Below are 24148 nucleotides of genomic sequence, written 5' to 3'. Positions count from 1 at the left end.
TTTGTAAGCTGCCTTTGTTTGAGCAACCTTGTGATTCTTCCTGGGCACTTCCCCTAGTCTCCACAGTGTTGCCATGTAGAAAACCTGACATAACTGGATCAGCACCAGTACCATTGGAGTTATGCAGAGTTTTTACTTCTATTTTTAAAGACTAAACATTGACCATGCTCTTGTTTGTGTGCGATTTTGTTTTTATTGCCATTTTAGTGTTAGTATTAAGTGCCAAAGCCATCTGAGGTAAGTTTGCGCCACGACTATGCATACTTTTTATCCATTGATGATACTCGGGTCCAAACGTAAAAGTGATTCCCATTTAGTTTGGGGATTACTACTCTGTTGACCTCGGTTTTTTTAGATCTTCCCTGGTTCATATTTGTAACTTCCAAGTATTTTAAATTATCCTAATATGGCTTTTACAGTAGTGTCCCTGCAGTATCTGTTATAACTGAAGATAAAACTCAGGTTTTCAAGGAAATGATTGTATAGGGCAAACTAACAAGTGGAATAATTCCTTCAAGAATTGTACATACTTACATAATGCCTGTTGGAAATAGCAACACATTTCTGTGTCTCCTACTGGATTCAACTTGTTCTTGTGCCCCCCCCCCCCCCCAAAAATAAATAAATTTAGGGGCTAATTGAGTGATGAAGGCGGGAAATCTGTAGTGAGTTTCCAAAACTAAAGGTGAATGACCAAAATATTCACAAGTTAACTACCTTTATTATAAGGGAGTCCCACCATGTAGAGAGCTATCCTGCTCTAACTTAATGGGGCAGGAAAGAAAAAGGTTTTATGATTTTTATGACAATTAAATACTGGGAGAAATGCATTTATGTAGAAGCTAATACTATCCCAAGGAAATTGGGGAATGAGTAAAGAAAACGCTGTAGATTATGGCAAAAGCTGCTGGATGATACAGCAGTCCTGTGAATCTCTTGATGCTGGTGTTTTTGCTACCAAAAATAATTTACTTCAAAAACTATTGACAATACAATCGGTGCTTTACATTCAAGGGATGCAGAACCAATGTGAAAGCAAAATAACTCCCAAGTAACTAGAACCCTCCCCAAATATAAAAGTTCCTTTCCTATCAAAAGCCTGGCTGGTCATTCCTTGGAGGCATTGGCCTGAATTTAAAGCCCTTCTTAAAAAGGTAGATCCCCAAGGGTGAGCTTTAATTTCAGGCTGCAGCTTGTGAGATAATGGACAGCAGAGTAGAGCAGGGAAACTTGGGGATTTGAACTCGATAAGGTTTTGATGGAAAGGGGAAGGAAGCAATGGGAGGATGAAATTTTAAGTTTGGATGAAACTTTTATAGGAAGGTGGAGGAGTGAAGGCAAACTGTTGGCAGTACAGCAAATAAATTCTCCAAAGTAAAACCTGCAAATGGAGCCGATCAAATGAAAGGTCCAATCCAACTGCACTGTTGCAAAATGGCGGGGGCATAGTTGCCTATTCACAAAATGGCATCTTTAAGAGGTATAACTACAAAAAACAAATTTCCTTGTAAACTGGCAAGTCTAAGAGAAAATTGATATATCTAATGCACTGTTTGAACAGTGATTCATCTCAGGAATATGTGTGATAGCATGTTTGCACTCTTACTGTTTCAGGTGGGGTATACAATGCCATTAATGGTTTTATCGTTTTGTTGCCTCATTTAGTAAAGGTTTGTTGAATAATTCAGTTTTTGCATAAAATGTTCCCTTGGTTCAGTTTTAGGAAACAGGTGGAGAAGTGTATCTGATTCTGTGTTGAAAGTCTCTTTCAATACTTTCCTACTTTAAATTTCAGAAGAGTGCACATCCTAAATGCCAACAAATGGATGAGATATGCTAAAAAGTTTTAAATAAAAATTAGATAATTGAACCACAATAATTCAGTTGTCCTAAATGTTCTTCCTATTAGCCTGTCACCACAATCACTTAGAAGGAATGGGTTAATATAAATTTTTAGAGGAAATAATTGCAGGACAGGTTGTACTTAAATACTTGTGGCGGATGGGATTTTCATGTTTTGTGTTTATATATGCCTTTAGGCAAGGGTTTTCTTAGGCAAGGAATACTCAGGTGGTTTTAGTACAGTGTGTTAAAGTGCTGAGCTGCTGAACTTGCGGACCAAAAGGTGCCAGGTTAAATCCCGGGAGTGGAATGAGCGCCCTATGTTAGCCCCAGCTCCTGCCAACCTAGCCGTTTGAAAACATGCAAATGTGAGATCAATAGGTACCGCTCCGGTGGGAAGGTAACGGCGCTCCATGCAGTCATGCTGGCCACATGACTTTGGAGGTGTCTACGGACAACAGCGGCTCTTCGGCTTAGAAATGGAGATGAGCACCAACCCCCCAGCGTCGGGAAACCTTTACCTTTTACCTTTGTTCCCGTTGGGGGGTCTCCCTTTGAAGCAGTAACCAAGGCTAATCCTGTTTCCAACAGGATCTTGAGACTTTATATATTAAAAAAGGATGGCGTTGGAAATAACCCTCTCAAAGAACTTTTTCTGTGACAGGAAGCCTTGGTGCACTATTTGGGTAGCAGTGTCAGAAACACTTATTTCTATGTTATGGGCCGTGGTAGCGTATTGGTTAAACTGTTGAACTGCTGACCTAAAGGCTGCTGGTTTGAATCTGAGATGGGGTGAGCTCCCATCTGTCAGCCCTAGCTTTCCATGCAGGGACATGAGAGAAGCTTCCTAACAGGATGGCATCACATCCAGGCGTCCCCTGGGCAACATCTCTGTAAGACAGCCAATTCTCTCACACCAGAAGCGACTTCAATTCGCTTTTGACATAAGTTTGATCTTGTACCCGAACATACTAAAGCTAAAAGTTGAGACTTTTATATGCCTTTGGAATATCAGTTCTCTCCAAGCTGTGGATGAGCACTGACTATTCACACTGCATTATTAGATTCGTTTGATACAACTTTAAAAGCCATTTCTCAATCCCATGGAATCCTAGGGTTTGTAGCTCGGTGTGATACACATTAGAGCTCTTCAGTGAATTAAAACCTTATTAAACCACAAGCTCCAGTGATCTTACAGGCTTTTCTCATAGCGTTTGAAGTTGTGCCAAACTACTGTAATTGTCCTGTATTGATAAGACTAACATGTGGGAGTTTATTTGTTACTGGTTTCTTTTAACCAGTAACAGCATGCAAGGATTTACAAAGGCTGGCTTAGCTTCAGTATCATGCCTTCTCTTCTAAGCCTTAATAGATCAGAAATTGAACATTTTTTGTAGCTTGGAATTTGTTAGCAAGGTAGAAGCACACAATGGTGTATATGTGTGTGGACCTTTTTCACCCATCCAATTGAAAAAAACGATGTGGGGTATTCTGTAGGATCATCCACGCCCGGCATTTTCTCTACATCTGAACTACAGAATACTCTCCCAATACTTAACATGGGCATGAAAAAAGTAAAATAGAATCCTTTTAGAAATCGTATATGTATAAAGATGTACACTACCAAGAAAAACACAGCTTTCAGTGCAAAAATATAATAAACCCACTTTTTAAAATTTATTTGCCTCACCTAAAAAAACAAGCAATCCAGAATTAAGATATACATAAGATTCCCGATTTATCCCTCGTAAAACCTTTGAGGATTTTTTTTACAATCTTTACAGAAACATACAGTGTATCAAAATCTGCATAAATCAAATTTATAAAATGTGTAGAAATGCATAGTGATCAACTTACAAAGCAAGGATATGGGATCTACTTTTTCAAAAGCAGGTTACAGTAGGAAAAGTCATTAGGAGTAACAGCTTCTGTTCTCTTGTAAGATTTGAAGTGTAAAATTACAGATCCATATTCACACACAGTATTGGATTTTAATGGAATTGCACGCAACATCCGCTTCACGCATACACACCAGCACAATCTATGTGCAATCTCTTTCATCTATGCATAGTAATGTGATTAAATTAATATCTGTCACACATAAAAGTAAATCAGTTTTGTACACAAAAACAATAAATGTGCCCTATACCTTTAGTATCCTTTTTTCCAGTTTTTCCTCTTCTATTCTGAATTATTCACAACTTTGAAAGGAGGCTTAAAAAAGATGGTGTCAGACAAGATATCTGGTCTTCTATGGAACAAAATGTGATTCTTCTGTTACCCCGTTTTACAAGCTGATAAAATGATCAAAGAGTTCAACACTGAAACTAAGGTACATTTGCAATTTCATTCTGATTACCTAAAATTTAATTTTGAACTAATGCTTATTTTAAATCCAACTTGAGTCGGTGTACCCAATAGCATAAAATTAAACAAAAAGTTTTCTAGTTACAGTTTTTGAATAGTTTTAATAAGTTGATTTTCTCTTCATGTTATGGCACAGTTCTATAACTGGGATAACAAAAAATGAAAGTATCAAGAAAAATTCTAAGGTTCAAATATCCCCTTAATTATCTGGAAGAAAGGAGGGCATCTGAAGTCAATTATGCACAGAATAAACATTTAAATATTTTACCCTTCAGCTCCTTTCTAATCTATACACAAATCTATCTAATTGGCAATAAATCATTGAATGCTGAGGGATGGTAAAATGATTTTTTTAAGTTTTGAAAGTTATTTCATTTTCAACCAAATTATTTTTCTCAATAAAAAGTAAACTGGATCACTTTTACTCTCTGCATTGTGCAGATATAGACACTGAGCTTCAACATGTCCAGGTTTGGTAAGGCATGATACAGCAGGGAAGCTTTTTGCTGTTGAGTGATAATATACAGTCCTCACTTCCACTGAATGTATCAGTGCTAAATTTCAGGTTGTTTGATAATGCAAAAAAAACTCCCAAACTTTAGCCACTTTAATGCTATATTTCACAAGTGGTTCATGGATTTAAGTGCTACCCAGTATACGAACTAGATCCTTCTTTTTAAAGATCCCACTGCTATGTTGGCCCTTACAAAGCATTCCTGGTGTCACATGTGCCTCTTAGTTATTTATTGATATGGAATAAGGAGTACAATAGTTATGTTGGCAATTTTTTCCTAACATAACGAGGGTGTTACTAAATCATTATGATCCAAAGGAGACACCTCGACAGACTCATATTATGACAAACACTTTTCAAGTGAACTAAGAAGGAAAAATTAAGGAGGCACTGAATACGTTGAAAAATTCACCTTCCAAAAAAGCAGCATGACTGAAAAGAAGGCCACCTTGGCTAAAAAACCTGTGGCAGTGCTTGGTAAGATGTAAAAATCAAAACAACGTACAACAGGTTGATAAGTTCATGTTATATAGCAAAGTCTGGTTACTCTAACCTTTTTTTCAAGTGTGAGCATTGAAGAAAAAAGAACTGCCTGCAGACCCCTGAGTGTAATCCCAAAAAACAGCAACAAAGGCTTGGATCCAATCCCCCTGCTTGTGCACAAGTGGAAGGCACTTACACACAGGCGGAAAGTTGCCAATTCCCAGCCCTTTACTCCACTGAAACAGTCGGCCCAAAAGCTCCGTCGGAGGGGCTTTGGGGGGCGGGCGGCGGGGCTGCCACCAAAACCGGGAGCAGAAAATACCCTCTTGTACAAGTGGAAGCAACCTCACACTGGTTTGGATCCAAGCCGGAGCTTTTAGCTTTGTTTCAATAAAACAGAAACAAAGTCAAAAGCACATTATACTATCAACTAATTTTTTAAATAAAAGAACATCCTAAAACAAACAAACAAAGAAGAGATGTAAACATCTATTAAAGTTTTAAGGTAAGAGCAGTTTTTGTAAACATTAACTGCAGATGATAAATCTATCACAGTCCACCTATGTCCTTCATCCCGATCAGGAGGTTCCAGGCTTCAGCTGTACAAAGTTTTGCAGCAGTGTTCAGGCTATCTTCAGTCCTTAGACAAATTGATTTTCTCAGTAGGTTATTTTGTCTACACACTGAGGATATTGTTCATTTCCCAGCTTTGTGTTGCTTTATTGGAGTCACACTCTGAAAGAAATACTTGGTGCAGAACCTCGGAACGGTCCAAACATTTTCCTGAAGGGATGTGAGTAAATCTATGTAAATTCTGGAAAAAAGAAACAAAAACCCCCCATAATTACATCTTAACAGCAAACTCTATTACACAGTCCAACAAAGAAAATTCTTTGGTGTCTTGGTTTTTAGGCTGTTCCCGGGGTAATTTGGGGCGCTAATTCAGAAAATTGCACTCAATTGCACTCATTCATCCTGACTCCAATCACAAAAAAATTCAAAAGAAGCTGAATACTGCAAAACACAAAGGAGCAAAGAAGGCACACTTCTATTTGAACTCAGGTCCTTTTGGAAGAGAAAAGTGATATGATTCCCGTATGAATGAGCAAAGTCCACAAACTGGGTGGTGAAATGATTTCCACCTTTAAATTTCCTTTCTGTTATTTCAGATTTTTCAAGTTATGGTGCTTAAAAATAATATTTCAAAATATTAACTGTAACTTTTTAATTCCACACTCATCTATATAAACGTAATCAATTTCCAATTCAATAAAATAAGCTGCATCTTAAATTTTGTGTACGTGTTTCTTTGGAGGGAGCTTTCATGGAGAAAGTGACCCAAAAAGATTAAGAACCATTGCTTTTTAACATATGTTAAAATTCAACCCTGTCTTGATGTTACATGTTGGAGTCAACATCAAGGTTTGCCCGGATTTCTAATCTGAACTACTGGACACTTGTGAGTTACCTTGAAGTACTGCCACTCTTTGTATTCATTGAGATTGCAGTGTGTAATCACAACTTTGGTTCCATCAGGTCCTTTAGTCAAGCACTGGTCATATTGCATCAGTTGGTTAGCTTCATTGATTCTGAACAGCTAAATGCAAAAAAAAAAAAAAAAATCAAACACAGGAAACATGGTATTTTATATCAACAATGGCAAAACTAGCAATGTCTATGCATGAAAACATTTCTTGCTGCCACATTATTTTGAGTCTATTGGCTTTTTGCTTTAAGAATTTTAAGTAGCATTCTTTGACAGCTATTTAATGTTGAACTGCTCATGTTATTAGATTTGGAGAAGGTGTACGCCAAAAGTATTAAAACACAAAGGCAGAACATTTCAGTAATAACCAAAGTCCATGCTGAAACACGAGGATAGCCAATATGATAAAATATTGATAGGACCACACATTAAAAGTTCATTAGTAATTACATTCTATTAAAGTGGCCGCCATATGTTCCCCGTACCCTTGACCATTTTGTCTGTCCGTCCATCCATCCTATGTATATCCCACCTCTAGGCCACACTGACCAGAACTGATTGGAGATGAAATTCAAACATATAGAGGGCACCAAAAATGGAGGATCAAGAAGCACTACCCAAAAGGTGATAGGGATTTCCGCAAAAGGGATGCTCTGGGAAGCAGAGTTGTTGAATTCCATGTGCAGAAGTCCCTTTTTGGACAGTACTTTTTAAGTCCCTTACTTGCAGAGAGCCGAGGTGGTCTCTATGGCCTTTTCGCCAACCCTGGCTCCTTCATTCCTTCTCCCCTAAGCTGGGCCTTTTTGCTCACATGCCATAGGCGCATGTGAACATTCCAAAGCAAGCCTCCTACACATTGCACAGCCACAATTTAGTTCCTTTCTCATCCAACCCAGCCTTAGGGTGAACATGAACCATTATAAGTTAGCATTGTTTTCCTTCGTCCTTTACATTTTGGAACACAAGATTTTGCCCTTGACTTGTCCATGAGTCAGAGCAATTTCTGTAATTCTGGGCCTAATAACAACAACAACAACAACAACAACAAACTTTATTCATATTCCGCCTTTCTTCCCTAGGGGACTCAAGAGCAGATTACAGCATTTACATACACAGGCAAACATTCAATGCCTTACAACCATATACAATGAGACACACAAACACAAACAAAGGCAGAGGCTTCTCCTTTCATTTCTGGCTTCTGGAGGCAGTGCTCATTTCTGATTCTGGGTTTTTTCTCCATTTTCAAGCCAAGGAGCCTGCGTTGTCATTTCCTGATTGTGTGGCTGGCAAGATTGCTTGGAGCCTCTCTTTGCCTTATCCCACTGAAGTGGTAACTATTTATCTACTCACATTTGCATGTTTTCGAATTGCTAGGTTAGCAGGAGCTGACGGATAGGAGCTCACCCCACCTCACGGATTCAAACTTTCAGGTCAGCAGTTAAGCAGCACAAGGGTTTAACCTATTGCACCACCGCAGCTCCAAAACCTGCCCTTGACTTATCCCTGAGATTGATTTATACTTAAGAATATAGAGTATTTCATTTCTAGAAACATTTCAAGACAACTCATGTTTAGAAATAAGACTGAAATTATAAAATTACAGAATTAGTGTGAAAGGTTGGAAAACCTCAGCTCCCAATGCTCTGAGAGAGATTGTGGTTCAACCAATTTAACATTCTTTCCAATATTACAAAAATTCCAGGGAAATATTATTTTGGCATTGGTTCTAATTCAAAACACCTTACTTTGGGATTACTTACTTGATTTCCTCCCATTCTGTGGCATGGACCGAGTTCCACAAAGCCCCCATTGGTATGGCCCATACTGTCTATGCAGTACGAAGTTTCAAAGCCTCTGATCTGAAACACATTTATAGTTTATATTGTAGCTACATAGTTCAGAATACATAATCAAAAAGGAGGAAGTACGGTATTCTGAGAAAATGACATATTCAGGTTTCTGAATCAATGAACAGGTCCCTAAACTGGACCCATACAGAGATATACCAAATGTCAAGGATTATTCAAAGATGCAAGACAAAAATCCAACTTCCAGCTATATTAAAAGCACATCATGGTCACCCACATTGTAATCTCAAGGAATGTTTAGTAGAAGTATACAAGACTCACACAGAGAGAAAACAGCCCTGTGTTCACAGATCACTTGCATATTAATTTAAAAGATAAGGAAATATTAAATAGATTAATATTTGTATACTAAAATCCACTTTTCACAACGATGTGAAACAGGCCTAATAATCTTTGCTACAGACTATCATAACTCACAAATCAAGCATCTGTGCATATCAAGCCACATGGGAGAGCCAGGAAAGAGAGAAACGCAAAATCATGTAAGGTTGAAAGAGAGATTATTTTAGACATGCTGCAACAGGATGGATTTCATTGAGACATTTTTTATATAGAAAGTATTTACAGCACAGTCTAAAGTACTATCCTGTATCTAGAAAGCAAAAGAAATGAATTCATTATTCCAAGTGAGTCATCTCCTTCCAGGCTTTTTGTACATTCATTGAAAAAGCACACCCACATTAAAAAGGACCACTCTTTTGGCTTACTTCTCTTTAATGTGATTCATTGTGTACATTTGGTAAATGTTTGTTCCCAATTTTATGTACCAGTGGATTGCACAACATATTTTGCAGCCTCTACTGTGTTTCAAAATCTCAATATTTCAATATTTTTGTTTTGCTGCTAGTTATATATGCACTTGAGCATATTGTCCTCACTATATTCACTTCTGGTTCCAATTCCTTAACCAAACACATCAGCATTTAATGCTGTGTATGCTTTTTAAACTCTTATTGATCTCTTCCACTGTCAACATCAAGAACAGCTCCTAATCTCATTCCTATCACTGTGTCATTCAAATTTCATTCCATCAGGACTGAGTATATTAACTGCAGACTTTGGTTGGCTTGCTTCTTCCTTAGTTACACCATAGCGACCACAGTCGGAAAAATAACAAGTACAGCATCCCCAGAAATAAGAAGGTATATCTTCAGGATCCTGAGAAATGTATATTAAGCATTGGTTGGGATTATACAAATGGCAATTTCTGTCTTTGTAAGGCATTGCCAGTACAATTATTAACATACAGAAGTGCAGATACATCAGCTCACTGTATCCATGGATTCTATATCCATGGATTTGACTATCCACAGCTTGAAAACGTTGGAACAAAATTAAAAAAAAATCCTTGATTTTGGGTTGCTGTGAGTTTTCTCGGCTGTATGGCCATGTTCCAGAAGCATTCTCTCCTGACATTTCTCCCACATCCATGGCAGGCATCCTCAGAGGTTGTGAGGTCTGTTGGAAACTAGGCTAGTGGGGTTTATATATCTGTGGAATGTCCAAGGTGGGAGAAATAACTCTTGTTTTTCTGAGGCAAGTGTGAATGTTGCAATTAGCCGGCTTGATTAGCATTGAATAGCCTTGCTGTTCAAAGCCTGGCTGCTTCCTGTCTGGGGGAATCCTTTGTTGAGAGGTGCTAACTGGCCCTGGTTGTTTCTTGTCCAGAATTCCCCTGTCTTCTGAGTGTTGTTCTTTATTTACTGTCTTGATTTCAGAGTTTTTTAAAAAAATACTGGTAGCCAGATTTTGTTCGTTTTCATGGTTTCCTCCTTTCTGTTGAACTTGTCGATATGTTTGTGGATTTCAATGGCTGCTCTGTGTGGTCTGACATGGTGGCTGTTAAGAGTGGTCCAGCATTTCTGTGTTCTCAAATATTGTGTTTCCAGGTTGGTTCATCAAGTGCTCGGCTATGGCGGACTTCTCTGTTTGAATTAGTCTGCAGTGCCTTTCATATGTCCTTGATTGGTGTTTGGGCAATGCTGCGTTTGGTGGTCCTTATGGAGACTTGTCCACAGCTGCATGGTATACGGTAGACTCCTACAGAAATGAGAGGATCCTCTTGTCCTTTGCTGAATGTAGCATTTGTTGGATTTTCTTAGTGGGTCTGTAGATAGTCTGTATGTTGTGTTTCTTCCCTTGATGTAGGGTAAGAACACTTTCCTTAAGGGTGGATCTCGCGTGGCTTGTTCTTGGACTTGCAGCTCTTCTCATGTCTGTGGTGGAGTATCCATTGGCTTGCAGAGCCCAGTTTAGGTGGTTCTCATCTTGGAGGAAGTGAGGTTTGCAGACTCTTTTTGCATGGTCTCCCAGGGCTTTAATTGTGCTTCTTTTTTACTTGGGTGATGGTTGGCGTTTTTATATAGATATCTATCTGTGTGTGTAGGTTTTCTGTAAACTGTGGGGCCCAATCGTTGATTGGGTTTGCGGATGAGTAGGAGCACTCTAACAACTATCATGTCAGACTACACAGAGAAGCCACTGAAATCCATAAGCATGAGGACAATTTTAACAGAAAGGAGGAAATCATGAAAATGAACAAAATCTGACTGTCAGTATTAAAAAACTCTAAAATCAGGACAGTAAATGAAGAACAACACCCAGAAGACAGGGGAATTCTGGACAAGAAACAATCAGGACCAGTTAGCACCTTTCAACAAAGGATTCCCTCAGACAGGAAGCAGCCAGGCTTTGAAGCTGCAAAGCTATTTGATGCTAATCAAGTTGGCCAATTGCAACATTCACACTTGTCTGAAACAGACAATAGTTTTTTCTTCCACTTTGGACATTCCACAGATATATAAACCCCACTTGCCTAGCTTCCAACAGACCTCACAACTTCTGAGGATGCCTGCCATATATGTGAGTGAAATATCATGAAGGAATGCTTCTGGAACACGGCCATACAGCCCGGAAAACTCACAGCAACCCAGTGATTCCGGCCATGAAAGCCTTGTTTCCTTTTAATTACTGTATGTATGGTTCATCCTTTTCCTAAACACATTCTTTGCCCCAGCTGTCATCCTTCTTACAGCGCTGTGTGTTGGTCCGTTTCCCTCTGTTTTGATTTAATGCAACTCAGTATATTAATCTATTCAGGGGGTCTTGCCATGAATAATGATGCCATACACAGTACTGAATACCACACAGATTCTAAGGCCTGTAGGACTGCAAGTCTACGATGACAGGCAGGACAACTATTTCAACAACTTCCAAGCTGGTGAGCTGGAAAAATAAAAGAGATTTGCAACACCACATCCTTTTATGTGCAGCCAGTAATATGAGCAATGGAAATGGCAGCAATGTTTTCTGTCTTCAAAAGCTTTCCTAAACAAGCAGTTTGCATAGTGAGCTCTGTAGAAGTTCATTAGTTCATGTGATGTGCTTTCTGCTTCAGGTTTAGGAAGAATAGACTCAAAACACACAACCAAGGGACATGTGGGAACTCGCATTCTTATAGCTTTCTGCTGTGCATATGTGGATGTGTGTCTATTCGCACAACTGAGCACCAGTCAAAACTAGCATTTGATTGTAATCCAAGCAATTAGTTCCAAACCTATGTGAGGCTAATGCAGGAAACGATAGCACTTTTTTTGCTACTGGCAAGATCCTGGTAGATCTGAAATTCTAAGTACATTAATTACACATAGATATAATGCTAGATGGTTTGCCAACTCCAGTATGAAAACTTGCAGTGTTTCAGGCTGCTGTTTTTGAAGTGTTGATGGTTGTGTTCAAAAGGCCTGGAAGTCTCAGAAGTAGGAATGCAGACTAAAGGCGCATCCAGACAGGTCGGAAAGTCCCCGCTTTTGTTACTGCTCTTTCCAAATTTATATAGGGTTAAAATAAAACAACCCGAACGATCATACTGACAGAAAAATATTCTGGCATAAACAAAACATGTATGGATGGATAGCCAACATAAAGTTGGAAAGAACAGGAACTGTCTCATCTTTTTAATCTCTCTGGATACATCCTAAGCTTAACAAATATTGACTTTGGTCTAGTGATTCTTTCCCAGCATAAATCCACTGTGTCGCATTTCTTGGCATTCTAGCATAAAATCCTGTGATGGACAAGCCTGTGATCAATCCCAGGGCAGCCTAAATACAAGCGCTCTCTCACACACACATCTATATGCACATGCATTACTTTTACCTAGGTAAAAGTAAAGGTTTCCCCTGACGTTAAGTCTAGCCATGTCCGACTCTGGGGGTTGGTGCTCATCTCCATTTCTAACCCGAAGTGTCAGCATTGTCCGTAGACACCTCCAAGGTCATGTGGCCGGCATGACTGCATGGAGCGCCATTACCTTCCCGCCAGAGCGGTACCTATAGATCTACTCACATTTCCATGTTTTCAAACTGCTACGTTGGCAGAAGCTGGGGCTAACAGCAGGAGCTCACCCCTAACATCTGATAAACTGGCTGGGATTTCTGGAAGATGTAGGCCAAAACACCTGGGGTCTCACGGATTGAAAACCACTGACTTAGCAATAGCCTTTCTGGCACAAACAAACATACAAACTTTGACTTTAGATAGATAGATAGACACATATACATATAGACACATGCCCATAGACCTGCCAAAAAATTACTCCTACCTCTCCCCATTCCACATTTTTGGGTGGCAAAGGATAATGAGACGTGATATCGTAAGCTATTTCCTCCATAAACCACTTGAAACTTTTGCATCTGTGATCTTCCCGAAACTTCTTCAGGTCAGTGATATCGCCGTAGGCTAGGGCTTTTGTTTCAGGCCTGCTAGCATAGAAGTAATCTTTGTATTCATCCCACCAGACCTCCACAACTCGGACATAATTCTGTTGGGAAGTGGGGGAATGGCACAGTCTTAATGAATGCATGTTATAAACAAGGAAAATAAACACCTTATTTGAACTTTATGCTAGTGTCCTCAAACATCCACTTTAGGTTGGCATTTTTTAAAGGAAAATTGTCAATATTTATAATGCATTATCTTTAATTCAACAAGATATTATTAAAAATACGTGTTTTCAAAAATAAAATACCCTCAGGAAAAATGAGATACAGAACATATGCCATATATTAGTTACCAACTGCTCGCCCATAAAAATCATGATAGCCATATCTAAGAAACTAGAGCTGATGCGTTCTATCTGATGCAATTTTTTGAATCAGCATCCCAAATAACCCCAGAAAAGGCCTAAAAACAAAGACACCAAGAAAAAAACCTTTTATTGGTCAGGCTGTGTTATTAATGCATTACATTTTAACTGTTATCAATCATTTAAAAATAAACCACGGAGACTAATGTTGGATTTATGGTGCCACTAATCTTACAAAATAACAACTGTAATTTGTTTATTATTTATTTACTATATTTATATCCCGCCTTTCTCACCCCGAAGGGGACTCAGAGCGGCTTACAAGTTATATGCACATACAATATATTATATTATTAACATAGCACAATATTAGCATTATATATTACTATATTGTACTATACCACTATACTGTAATATTATTAGTAATATTACATGTATTATATAATATATAATAATTAATATATTGTATTATTATTTGTATTATAGTGTAGTACATTATAATATTATTATCAATATTATATGTACAGTGTTCCCTTGCTACTTCGCAGTTCACTTTTTGCTCCCTCGCTGTTTTGTGGGTTTTCAATAACTATTAATGTAACCATTTATCGTGGTAGTTTCACTGTTTTGTGGGTTTTTGAGGTTGCAAAGGGTTTTGGAAGGGGCGGGAAAGGAAGAAATAAAGGGATTGGGGGGAGGGTAGGGAAGGGTTGGAAATAAAAAAAGGGTTATTTAGCTTCCATTCTTCTTCTCTGCAGGTGTACTGTATACAGTGTTCCCTCACTTATTGCTGGGGTTAGGTTCCAGGACCACCCGCAATAAGTGAAAATCCGCGAAATAGGGACGCTGTATTTATTTTAATATTTATACATTATTTTAGTAGTTATACACTATTTTAAGTCTTTATCAACCAATCGAGTGTAGATAAATTGCCTCCTCCTCCTCCTGTTGCTGATTGGGCTTGTTTTCTCCCCCTTTGGCTTCTCTTTCTGCCCTTCCTTAGACTGTAAATTGTAATTTTTATGATTTATAATAGTCTTTTAGAGTTTATTGAAAAACCGTGAAATAGCAAATCCGCGAAAAGTGAACCGCAAAGTAGTGAGGGAACACTGTATTGTAACTGCTAAAATAATTACAGACTGCAATGTAGTAAGTGGTCTGTGGTTTGCTCTCCTCCCATAGAAAAAATATAGTGTCCCTACCCTACTTCACGGATTTTCACTTATTGAGGGTGGTCCTGGAACGTAACCCCCGCGATAAGTGAGGGAACACTGTATATACAATATATTGTATTATAATCCCCCATTATCTCTTCAAACTAACTTGCTATTCCTTGAAATGTGTTACTTTCGTGCTCTGCTGCAGACACATACATATTTGTATCGGAAATAGCATATAATGTGTAATTTATCAATTAAATGCTCAAAGTCTTTTAAAGACACAAGATTCACCTTTAGCGTAGGAGATGACCCAACATATGCTGGAGGTGGATTCCCTTGCCATCCCTGGAGACGATAAATGTGCCCAACGCGAGAACAGGGGGTAAACAACAGCTTTCCTCCGCACTGCCAAATCTAAAAGTTGAAATAAGACCTCAATTATAATGAACAGGTAAAAGCATGGTAATCACAATTTCATTTACAATGTCAGAAAATCGCTCCTTCAGACAGGACACATTACATGTCAGGGTAAGCTGTAATTACACTTCAAGACTTCCAGGGTCACTGTCAGGATGTCAAATCCAAAATGCTGTCCTACAGTAAAATGCCTCGTGTCCTTTATATTTCAACTGTCCAATAATTATAATTCGCACCTAATGTTAAAGAACAGACAAGAGTAAATCATTTCAGAAATGGGTTTCAGCCAATTTCTGAAGTCATGTCTGTAAGGTAATATTAGAAATTCACGCAACGTCATATTCTTATAATAAAATCAAAGCTCTACAAGATCAAGTAAAAAAATCTTATCCTTCTTTTTAGTAAGTAAAGGTAAAGGTTTCCCCTTGACATTAAGTTTAGTTGTAAATCCACTGTGTCACATTTCTTGGCATTCTAGCATAAAATCCTGTGATGGACAAGCCTGTGATCAATCCCAGGGCAGCCTAAATACAAGCGCTCTCTCTCACACACATCTATATACACATGCATTACTTTTACCTAGGTAAAAGTAAAGGTTTCCCCTGACGTTTAAGTCTAGCCGTGTCCGACTCTGGGGGTTGCTGCTCATCTCCATTTCTAAGTCGAAGAGCCGGCGTTGTCTGTAGACACCCCCTAGGTTATGTGGCCGGCATGACTGCATGGAGCAGCATTACCTTCCTGCCAAAGCAGTACCTATTCATCTACTCACATTTGAATGCTTTCGAACTGCTAGGCTGACAGAAGCTGGGGCTAACAGCTGGAGGTTACTCAGCTCCCTGAATTTGAACCACCAACCTTTCAGTCAGCAAGTTCAGCAGCTCAGCAGTTTAACCCTTTGAGCCACTGAGAGCACCCTTCTTTTTAGAAATATTAAATAGTTGTTCATTTTAACAATTGGAGCCCCCAATGGCGTAGTGGATTAAAGCCTTGTGACTTGAAGGTTGGGTTGCTGTTCTGAAAGCTGCCAGGTTCGAATCCCACCTGGTGAGAGCGCGGATGAGCTCCCTGTATCAGCTTCAGCTCCATGCGGGGACATGAGAGAAGCCTCCCACAAGGATGATAAAAACATCAAAACATCCAAGCGTCCCCTGGGCAACGTCCTTGCAGACGGCCAATTCTCTTACACCAGAAGCGACTTGCAGTTTCTCAAGTCTCTCCTGACACAAAAAAAAATTAACCATCTGAGGAATTTTAACTGTAATTTATAAATTTATTAGAATGGGATTAACTGAATCTCTTGAGCTACAGTGAGATGAGATGCAGTCTATGAGTATCAGATATTTCTTATTAAAAGACATTCACTCCTAACGATTAAAAACATTTTGCTAAGTCGAATGGGTACTGATAGTATTCTGGAACAGTTTATAGAAAGATCACATATCTAAGATTTGACGTATTTCTTACAGTGCAATAGAGAGCAAGAATATCATGCGAGACAGCTATATGCCCAGCACAAACTAGCAGCCAAATAACTAAAAAAAGGATGACACTGAAGATCCTGGACCAATCTAGGAGCTTAAGAACTGAGCTGAAAAGCACTTATGTATTTACATGGAGAGAATGGTAATTACCGACTTGTTTGGCTTTGTTGTTTACCTTGTAAGATATTTCAAAGTTTTCACCACCCCAAATCTGTAGACCTGGATCATAGAGGCCCAGTTCAAAAAAGAAGTCACGCTCAATGGCAAATAATCCACCAGCCATCGCAGGCGATCTAGGAGACAGAGCGAATCAAGACTAATTTGTATGCCACAAGGGAAAGCTTTTAAACTTGAAGAAGCAGCTGGTAATTCTCAGGCACATAGAAATTATAAAGCTTTTATGGTGGTTAAGAAGTCTGAAGCAAGTGCTTCAAATTCTGTTTGCAAACTGTAACGATTAAGAGTTTGGGAAAGCCAGATTTCAATTAAGATGTAACCAATAGTTTATATAATTTTCTCCCCCAATGGTTATTTAAAGCAAAAGTAACTCCAGAGGCTGCAGTTCAAAGGGGGAACAGTGGAATCAAGTGCTGAACTTCCACCAGTTTTGCTTTCAATTGCAGAAGTCACAGAACATGTCTCGATTCTGCACAGTTGTGGCAAAACCATACCTACTATATAAACTATTTATTGCAAAAACAAAAATGGCAGTCTATGGCTAAATTAACTAGAATGCTCAAATGCCCAAGTTTCCGCCTTCAATCTATTTCTATTTCAATAACTTATTTGAATACTGGAATATGTGAAAGAACCACCATAAATTTGAAAAATAAAGCTTCAGAATTTCTTTTGGAAATATAGCTAAGACATCATACAGTGAGAGCAAAATAAAAAGCAGCCTTATTTTTAAAAATAGCACGGAGGTAACCAAAGAGGAAGAAAATATAGTTTACTTTACTAGCAAGGAAAGGAACTTTGAAATGAGAGTAAATCTAGTTGCAAAATTAGTAAATCTGAGCGGAATTAAAGCAGAACCACAGCCTCATGAGTTTAAGGAAGGAGAGTAGCAATATTAGGGAAAAACTCAGTCTTTCTAGGCAAATGTATGTTTAAATTTTAAGTGATTGGTTTATTTAGGGCGAAAATCAAGTTTGGTCATTATTTGATGAAGGCAGGACTACAGAATCAAAGGAATTTTTGAGTCGTTTTACCAAACTAAATGAAGTATGCAGACTCATTAACCTTACGTTTCCTTCCTGGAAATATCCATAAATGACACTTTTATTTGTTAGCTTACTTTAGCATGCATAAAAAAGCAGCATTTTTTTTCCTGATGCATGATTTCATATCAGGTTAGATCAGGCATGGGCATTTTTTTTTTCTTTGAGGCCGCATTGCAGACCCGGTTGGGCCGGAAGACAGGTGGCCAAGCACACCCTGGGTGGGACAGGCCTGGGAGGGCCTGAGAGAGGGCAAGGTCAGGAGGGGGCAGGTCATCCTCAGGTTGTCCTCCTGGCATAAGGTCAGGGCTGCTCACCCCATCCTTATGCTGGAAAGAAAACAAGACATTATTATTGTTGTTATTATTATTAATTTCTATTCTGCTTTCCTCCCAAATCGGGACATGAGGCAATTGCACCTCCCCAATAATCCTCCCCCGATCTTCGGGCTGTCCTCTTGGCCATATGCCAGGAGGAGGGCGAGACAGGTGATGTCTGAGAGTGATCCAGAGGACTCTCAAATGCTATGTGCTTTCCTCGAGCCGTCCTCCCGGAATAAGGACAGGGCCTCTCACACTGTCCCTATGCTGGGAGGAGGGCGAGACACGCGGCGGCTGAGTGCATTCCATAGGCTCTCAGATGCTTCATGCCTTCCTCCCCCATCTTTTCTGCATAAGGATGTGGCGGGCCACCACATCCATATGCCAAGTGGGCAGGGAAAATGAGGGCCTGAGGTAAGCGCCCAGGGAGCCACATTCGGCCCCTGGGCCTTAGTTTGCCCATGCCTGGATTAGATGGAGCTCTGGCCAACTCTCTGACTCAAATATTACACTTCTATTAACTAGGTCTTTCCAGTAGCCCAAACAGGGACACTACCTTGACCTTACGGGTTCAGAGTGATTTTAAGGAAAGATAGAAATCACAGGAACCTCTTGGCTTTTGTCTTGTCCCATTCAATACATTGGGTCTTTAAATGTGTAGATTCGTGGCTATATAAAACCACATATGCCAATAGTAGCTGTGTTTTCACAAAGGGCCAGCCTGACCATCTCTGGTTAATATGTGTAGTAGGAGCTTCTGGTGGTGCAATGGCTTAAACCCTTGTGATGCAGGACTACAGAGTGAGCTCCTGTCTGTCAGCTCCAACTTCCCATGCGGGGACATGAGAGAAGCCTCACACAGGATGGTAAAACATCCGGGCATCCCCTAGGCAACGTCCTTGCAGACGGCCAATTCTCTCATACCAGAAGCGACTTGAAGTTTCTCAAGTCGCTCCTGACACAGTGAAAGAAAAAAAAAAACCATGAGCAGTATGCATGCACTCGAACAAGAGAAACGTTTGCTATTCCTAACAGTGTGCTATTCATAACAAGCATGCTAAGCCATTTCTAAAAAGCCCGAAGGTCCAATGGCAGATCACATGTTTTTGTGAAACAATCCAATTAAGAACTATCCTGTATTTTGCTTAGAGAACTGAGTATGCAAAGTACATTACAGAGTAGTGCAAAGGGAGTTAGTAAGACTACCATTAGAAGAGCCTGACTGTGAGTTAGTGAAAAGAGGGATGCTCCTGACAGAGTAGCTGCTTTGGTTAGCATTGTTTTAAAGATCTGAAGAGTTCATGCAAGTATATTTAATAGTTTAGCACATCCCTTAGGAAAAGGAGAAACGTGTAAGTGGTTTAGTGATTACCGATACGGCTCAGTTTTTGTCTTTCTCATTTCCTTCTCACGTTTGGTCAAGGGCACCCTCTTCCACAGCATACTCCAATCCCATGCTCCTCTAGCATACCCATCGTCGTCACCCCCCCCTTGGGGGACAATGTTATAAGTGTTGCCATCTATGACATCTATAAGCGGAACAGTGCATGTGGTTCTGCAGGATTATGGGTGGTGGCAGTGAGGATGAGAGCAGGTACATGGCACATTTAAACGAATCATGGTTCATGGAAAAGAAAGGGGGAAAATGACAGGATTTAGATAAGCATGAGCTACAAAGATCAATAGAATGAAACAGCGTTCTTTACCGATATGGCTCAGTTTTATAGTTTCTGTTTGCCTTTTCCTTGTGGCTTAATGGAATACGCTTCCACAGCAAGCTCCAATCCCAGGCCCCTCTGGCAAAACCATCTTCATCCCCACCTTGCTGTGGTTCAATGGAATAGTCATTCCCATCAATGTAATCTATTAGAGGCACAGTGCATGTAGTTCTGAAACATTTATGGAAGGGGAAGAGACAAGGTTAAGCTGTCTAATCCAATATAATTGCCTACCGTTTAAACTTTATTCCAATGTAATTAGAGCAAGCATACAAAACATTGCTATTCTTTTAGAAGGAAGTGGGGAGGAGGTTATGAATGAGCAGGATGAATTTAAAGTAATATAAGAATACAATCACACTAAAAGCAGAACATCGGTACACTAGTCTACCTCTTCATTCATAGTTTTAGGAGACATATTTTCAAGGGGAACGATAGAAGCAATATGTTTTTTGTTAGGAAAACACTGCTGTACTCAAAGGGACTGCCATTTTGTGAGACTAGGTTGGCTAAAACATGTACATATAAAAATAGGTCCGATTTAAAGCTAGACAGTAAATGAACTATCTTTGGATATACTTAATATATGCATTTGAAAACTGGCTTGGTGTTTTTCTGCTGGAAGGTAGAAAGCCAAATAAGCTCTTTTACCATACTATTATTTTTATTATTTACAGGGCACAGAAAGATGAAAAGGGAAAAAAAAGAGTCAGTTCCAACATCATGCTTTCTAATTCAACCACGTTTATGGTTTGCACTTTTAGAACACAGTTTTGAAGAGATAGGTGTCTATGATTTCACACCATTTTAACTACAAGGGATAACCGGAAAGTAAGGTTACAAGATTTTTTTTAAAAAATAAGAAGAATGAATATATTTTAATAAAACTTACATGGATTATAGCATAGGTATTACATTATTTTTCCACATAATCACCATGCAGTTCAATGCATGTTGTCATTCGTGGGGCGAGTTTTTTGATGCCTGTGTCTAGAAGTCTCCTGCCGCCTTTTTCAGCCAGTTCACTTCGAGGAACTGCCAGATCTCATCTGCAGGAGCTGGCAGCAGTGGAAGAGGGTGACGAGGAGGAAGGGGCCAAGGCGGTGGTAGAGCCGAGGATGCCATTTGCCTGGAGGGGCTCCCCGAGCTGCCGAACCCAACAAGCTGCGCCATGGCCAAGCGCACCTGGCCCAACATGCTGCCACCAGCGCGAGATGGAAGAAGAGGAAGGTGATGGAGAGGAAGAAGATGAACATGCTGGAGGAGGAGGAAAGAGGAGGAGGTGGCAGCATGTTCCTCTTCCTCCCTGTCGCTTTCCTCCTCCTCGCTCCAGCAGCAGCATGTTGGGCCGGGTGCGCTCAGCCATGGCTCAGCAGCTTGGGGAGCCCCTCCAGCCAAGAGGCAGCCTTGGCCTCGCCTCTGCTCCCATCTCCGGCTCTGTTGCTGCTGCTTCCTCCTCCTCTTCCACCACCACCAACTCCTGTAGACGGGGTCTGAAATTTACTCAAAGAGAACTGGCTGAAAAAGGCGGCAGGAGACTTCTAGACAGAGGCATCAAAAAACTCATCCCACAGATGACAACATGTACTGAACTGCATGGTGATTATGTGGAAAAATAATGTAATACCTATGCTATAATCCATGTAAGTTTTATTAAAATACAGTAGAGTCTCACTTATCCAACATAAATGGGCCAGCAGAATGTTGGATAAGCAAATATGTTGGATAATAAGGGATTAAGGAAAAGCCTATTAAACATCAAATAAGGTTATGATTTTACAAATTAAGCACCAAAACATCATGTTATACAACAAATCTGACAGAAAAAGTAGTTCAATACGCAGTAATTCTATGTAGTCATTACTGTATTTACGAATTTAGCACCAAAATAGCACAATGTATTGAAAGCATTGACTATAAAAACAATGAGTACTAAAAGGCAGACTGCATTGGATAATCTAGAACATTGGATAAGCAAATGTTGGATAAGTGCGACTCTACTGTACATTCATTCTTTGAATTTTAAACAAATCTTGTAAGCTTACTTTCCAGATATCCCTTGTATATTGGGGTTTGACCAAATGGAAACCTGTATCACATTAATGCCATATTATAGGATCCCAAATGTATATTATTCCAAGACTGCTTCCTTTCTAGTTTATCTGTTTGCTAAAACACTAGAAATTGTAGTATTACAAATACCCAATCTTGGCAAATCCGGAATTATTGATGCAATTATCACTCCCACACACCCCAGAATAGCCTTGCATATAAAAACAAGATTATATCAACCAACCAGCAGACAACTATTTGGGCATTTGGAGAAAGAGCTAGAAAGTTACTCACCCAGAAACCACTGTTACTTGTCCTGAGTGAGCAAGAAAATATAAGGCTATTTTAAATACTTTCTGAAATATGGAAATAAGCAGAATTTATTACCTGTCTTTAGAGATAGGAGCTATTAGTGGTGCATACCAGTTTACTGCCACCTCACAGTGGGCATCAAGGTAAATTAAAACCTTTAAAATAAAGAGGAAAGGAGATTTCAACTCAGTTGAGATTTCCTTGCACAAAATACATACTGATTTACTTGTGTGTTTTTGTATTTTAAGTTGACATCGCTTTAACAACTATCTTTAAAACACTATATGCAATATTGCAATTAAGAACTACAGTTAAAATAATAAAGTGGTTAAAAGGTTGTTAAAAGCAAAATGTAGATTGTAGAGAAAGGAGGGTTTTATTTAGCAAACAGTGTTCTACCTGTCCAAGTTTAGCCTTCTGGGCTCCAATGCTTCTAGCTTGAATTAAACCTTCTCTCCTTTCATTTCGAAAAATCTTTACAAGGCCATTCCACTGCTTAATATACTCCTCTAGTCTCTCTTTTAAGTGTGCTATCAAATAATAAAAAAGAAGTTTCCATATATGTTATAAAATATTTAGCTTGGAGCTTACAACACAAACTATTTTTTTTAAAAAACTGAAAACAAACTGCATGTACTTAATTAAATATCTAGATTCCCAGAAGATAAGAATATTAAATCATCACTAATGGGTATATTTGTTGATGGTAAGCTCAATTCCGAATTGCTATCAACATTACTTAGATTATTAAAAAGTACACAGGGAAGTAGAAAAGACATGTGCCTTTATAGTGGTGGAAAGGCCAGACTCAAGAAAAGGCTGTTTGACTCTATAAAAAAAGACACAGGTCTCCTAATTGCATCTGACCCTCTTGGCAATACAAAGGCACAAGCTTTGAAGTACTTTTCCAGCAATTTACTCATGTGCTGAAACCATGCGGAGAGTGTCCTGATGTATCAAGTGCCCCATCTTTTCTCTGTTCACTTTTCTGCTGTAAGAAAGCCTGGACGGACTGCAGGAATGGGACAAATCACTGCTCTTTGACATGCCAAAATATAAAATAAAATAAAAGTAAAATCAAGATTTTTAACTCATATAATAAAATGTGAACACTTATAAGGCAACAAAGTTCAAGCAATGGTGCAGGAGATGTAATGTTCAGGCCCCACAATAAATCTTAATAATGTCTCAACTGGAAGGCAGGTGTAGATGCAAAGAAGATGCAGAAATGTCTCCAAGAAAACACCTATGGCTCTTCATCAATATTTATGACTATCACAAGCAAATGTGGCAAGGAAAGACTGCTAGGGATTAGCAATTTCTCAGCATTATGTCATTGGCTAACTGTGCACAAACTGGATGAAGAATCTGAGATGCTCACATACACCTCTGTTATATTCTGTTCTGAACAGAAAAGCAGTGGAGATAAACAGGATAGTAGCATGCTCTTAAAATGCAATGTGTGTCTGTATAAGGGGCAATAGCTGGCATATCTGTTCCATATAGTTTCTATGTAACATCTCTGACTTATGTTGCTCCTTATGTATCTGCTCATTTTGGGTGCTATTACTTTCCTAGATTCACATACAATTTTGCATATAACTAGCACTTTTGGAATTATTTATTTTCCCCCCAGGTATTTTGGTCTTCAGCTCCCAGAAGTCCTGGCTAGCTAGTCCAATGCTCAGGTATTCTGGAAGCTGAAATACAAAACACTCAGAGGACCAAAGGTCTACAACTCTGTTAGCAACACTCATAATGAAAGCTAATGTCTCATCTCGATATCCAACAGGAAGGCAAGTCCTACTCGATATTCTAA

The 24148-nt window shown here is 39.2% G+C and overlaps 1 protein-coding gene across 2 annotated transcripts in view; it reads right to left on the bottom strand.

Annotated features, from left to right (window-relative positions):
- Positions 1–3495: 3495 nt before the first annotated feature.
- Positions 3496–24148, bottom strand: part of galnt7 (polypeptide N-acetylgalactosaminyltransferase 7) — a 79529-nt gene continuing 58876 nt past the window's right edge. Inside the window, exons 4-12 of one of the 2 annotated variants that reach the window (XM_008107581.3) lie at positions 22729–22859; positions 22405–22484; positions 19954–20136; positions 16883–17000; positions 15101–15223; positions 13167–13385; positions 8456–8554; positions 6675–6803; positions 3496–6020 (exon numbers count right to left, since the gene is read on the bottom strand). In XM_008107581.3, the coding sequence (XP_008105788.1) occupies positions 5883–6020; positions 6675–6803; positions 8456–8554; positions 13167–13385; positions 15101–15223; positions 16883–17000; positions 19954–20136; positions 22405–22484; positions 22729–22859 (1220 nt within the window). In that variant the 3' untranslated portion in view covers positions 3496–5882. Of the gene's footprint in view, positions 6021–6674; positions 6804–8455; positions 8555–13166; positions 13386–15100; positions 15224–16882; positions 17001–19619; positions 19803–19953; positions 20137–22404; positions 22485–22728; positions 22860–24148 lie in introns of both variants that reach the window. The other variant, XM_003219051.4, reaches the window with a different exon arrangement.

The sequence above is a fragment of the Anolis carolinensis genome, chromosome 5, assembly GCF_035594765.1.
Source record: "Anolis carolinensis isolate JA03-04 chromosome 5, rAnoCar3.1.pri, whole genome shotgun sequence".
NCBI classification, from domain to species: domain Eukaryota; kingdom Metazoa; phylum Chordata; class Lepidosauria; order Squamata; family Dactyloidae; genus Anolis; species Anolis carolinensis.
This window is presented reverse-complemented; position numbering and strand designations above follow the sequence as displayed.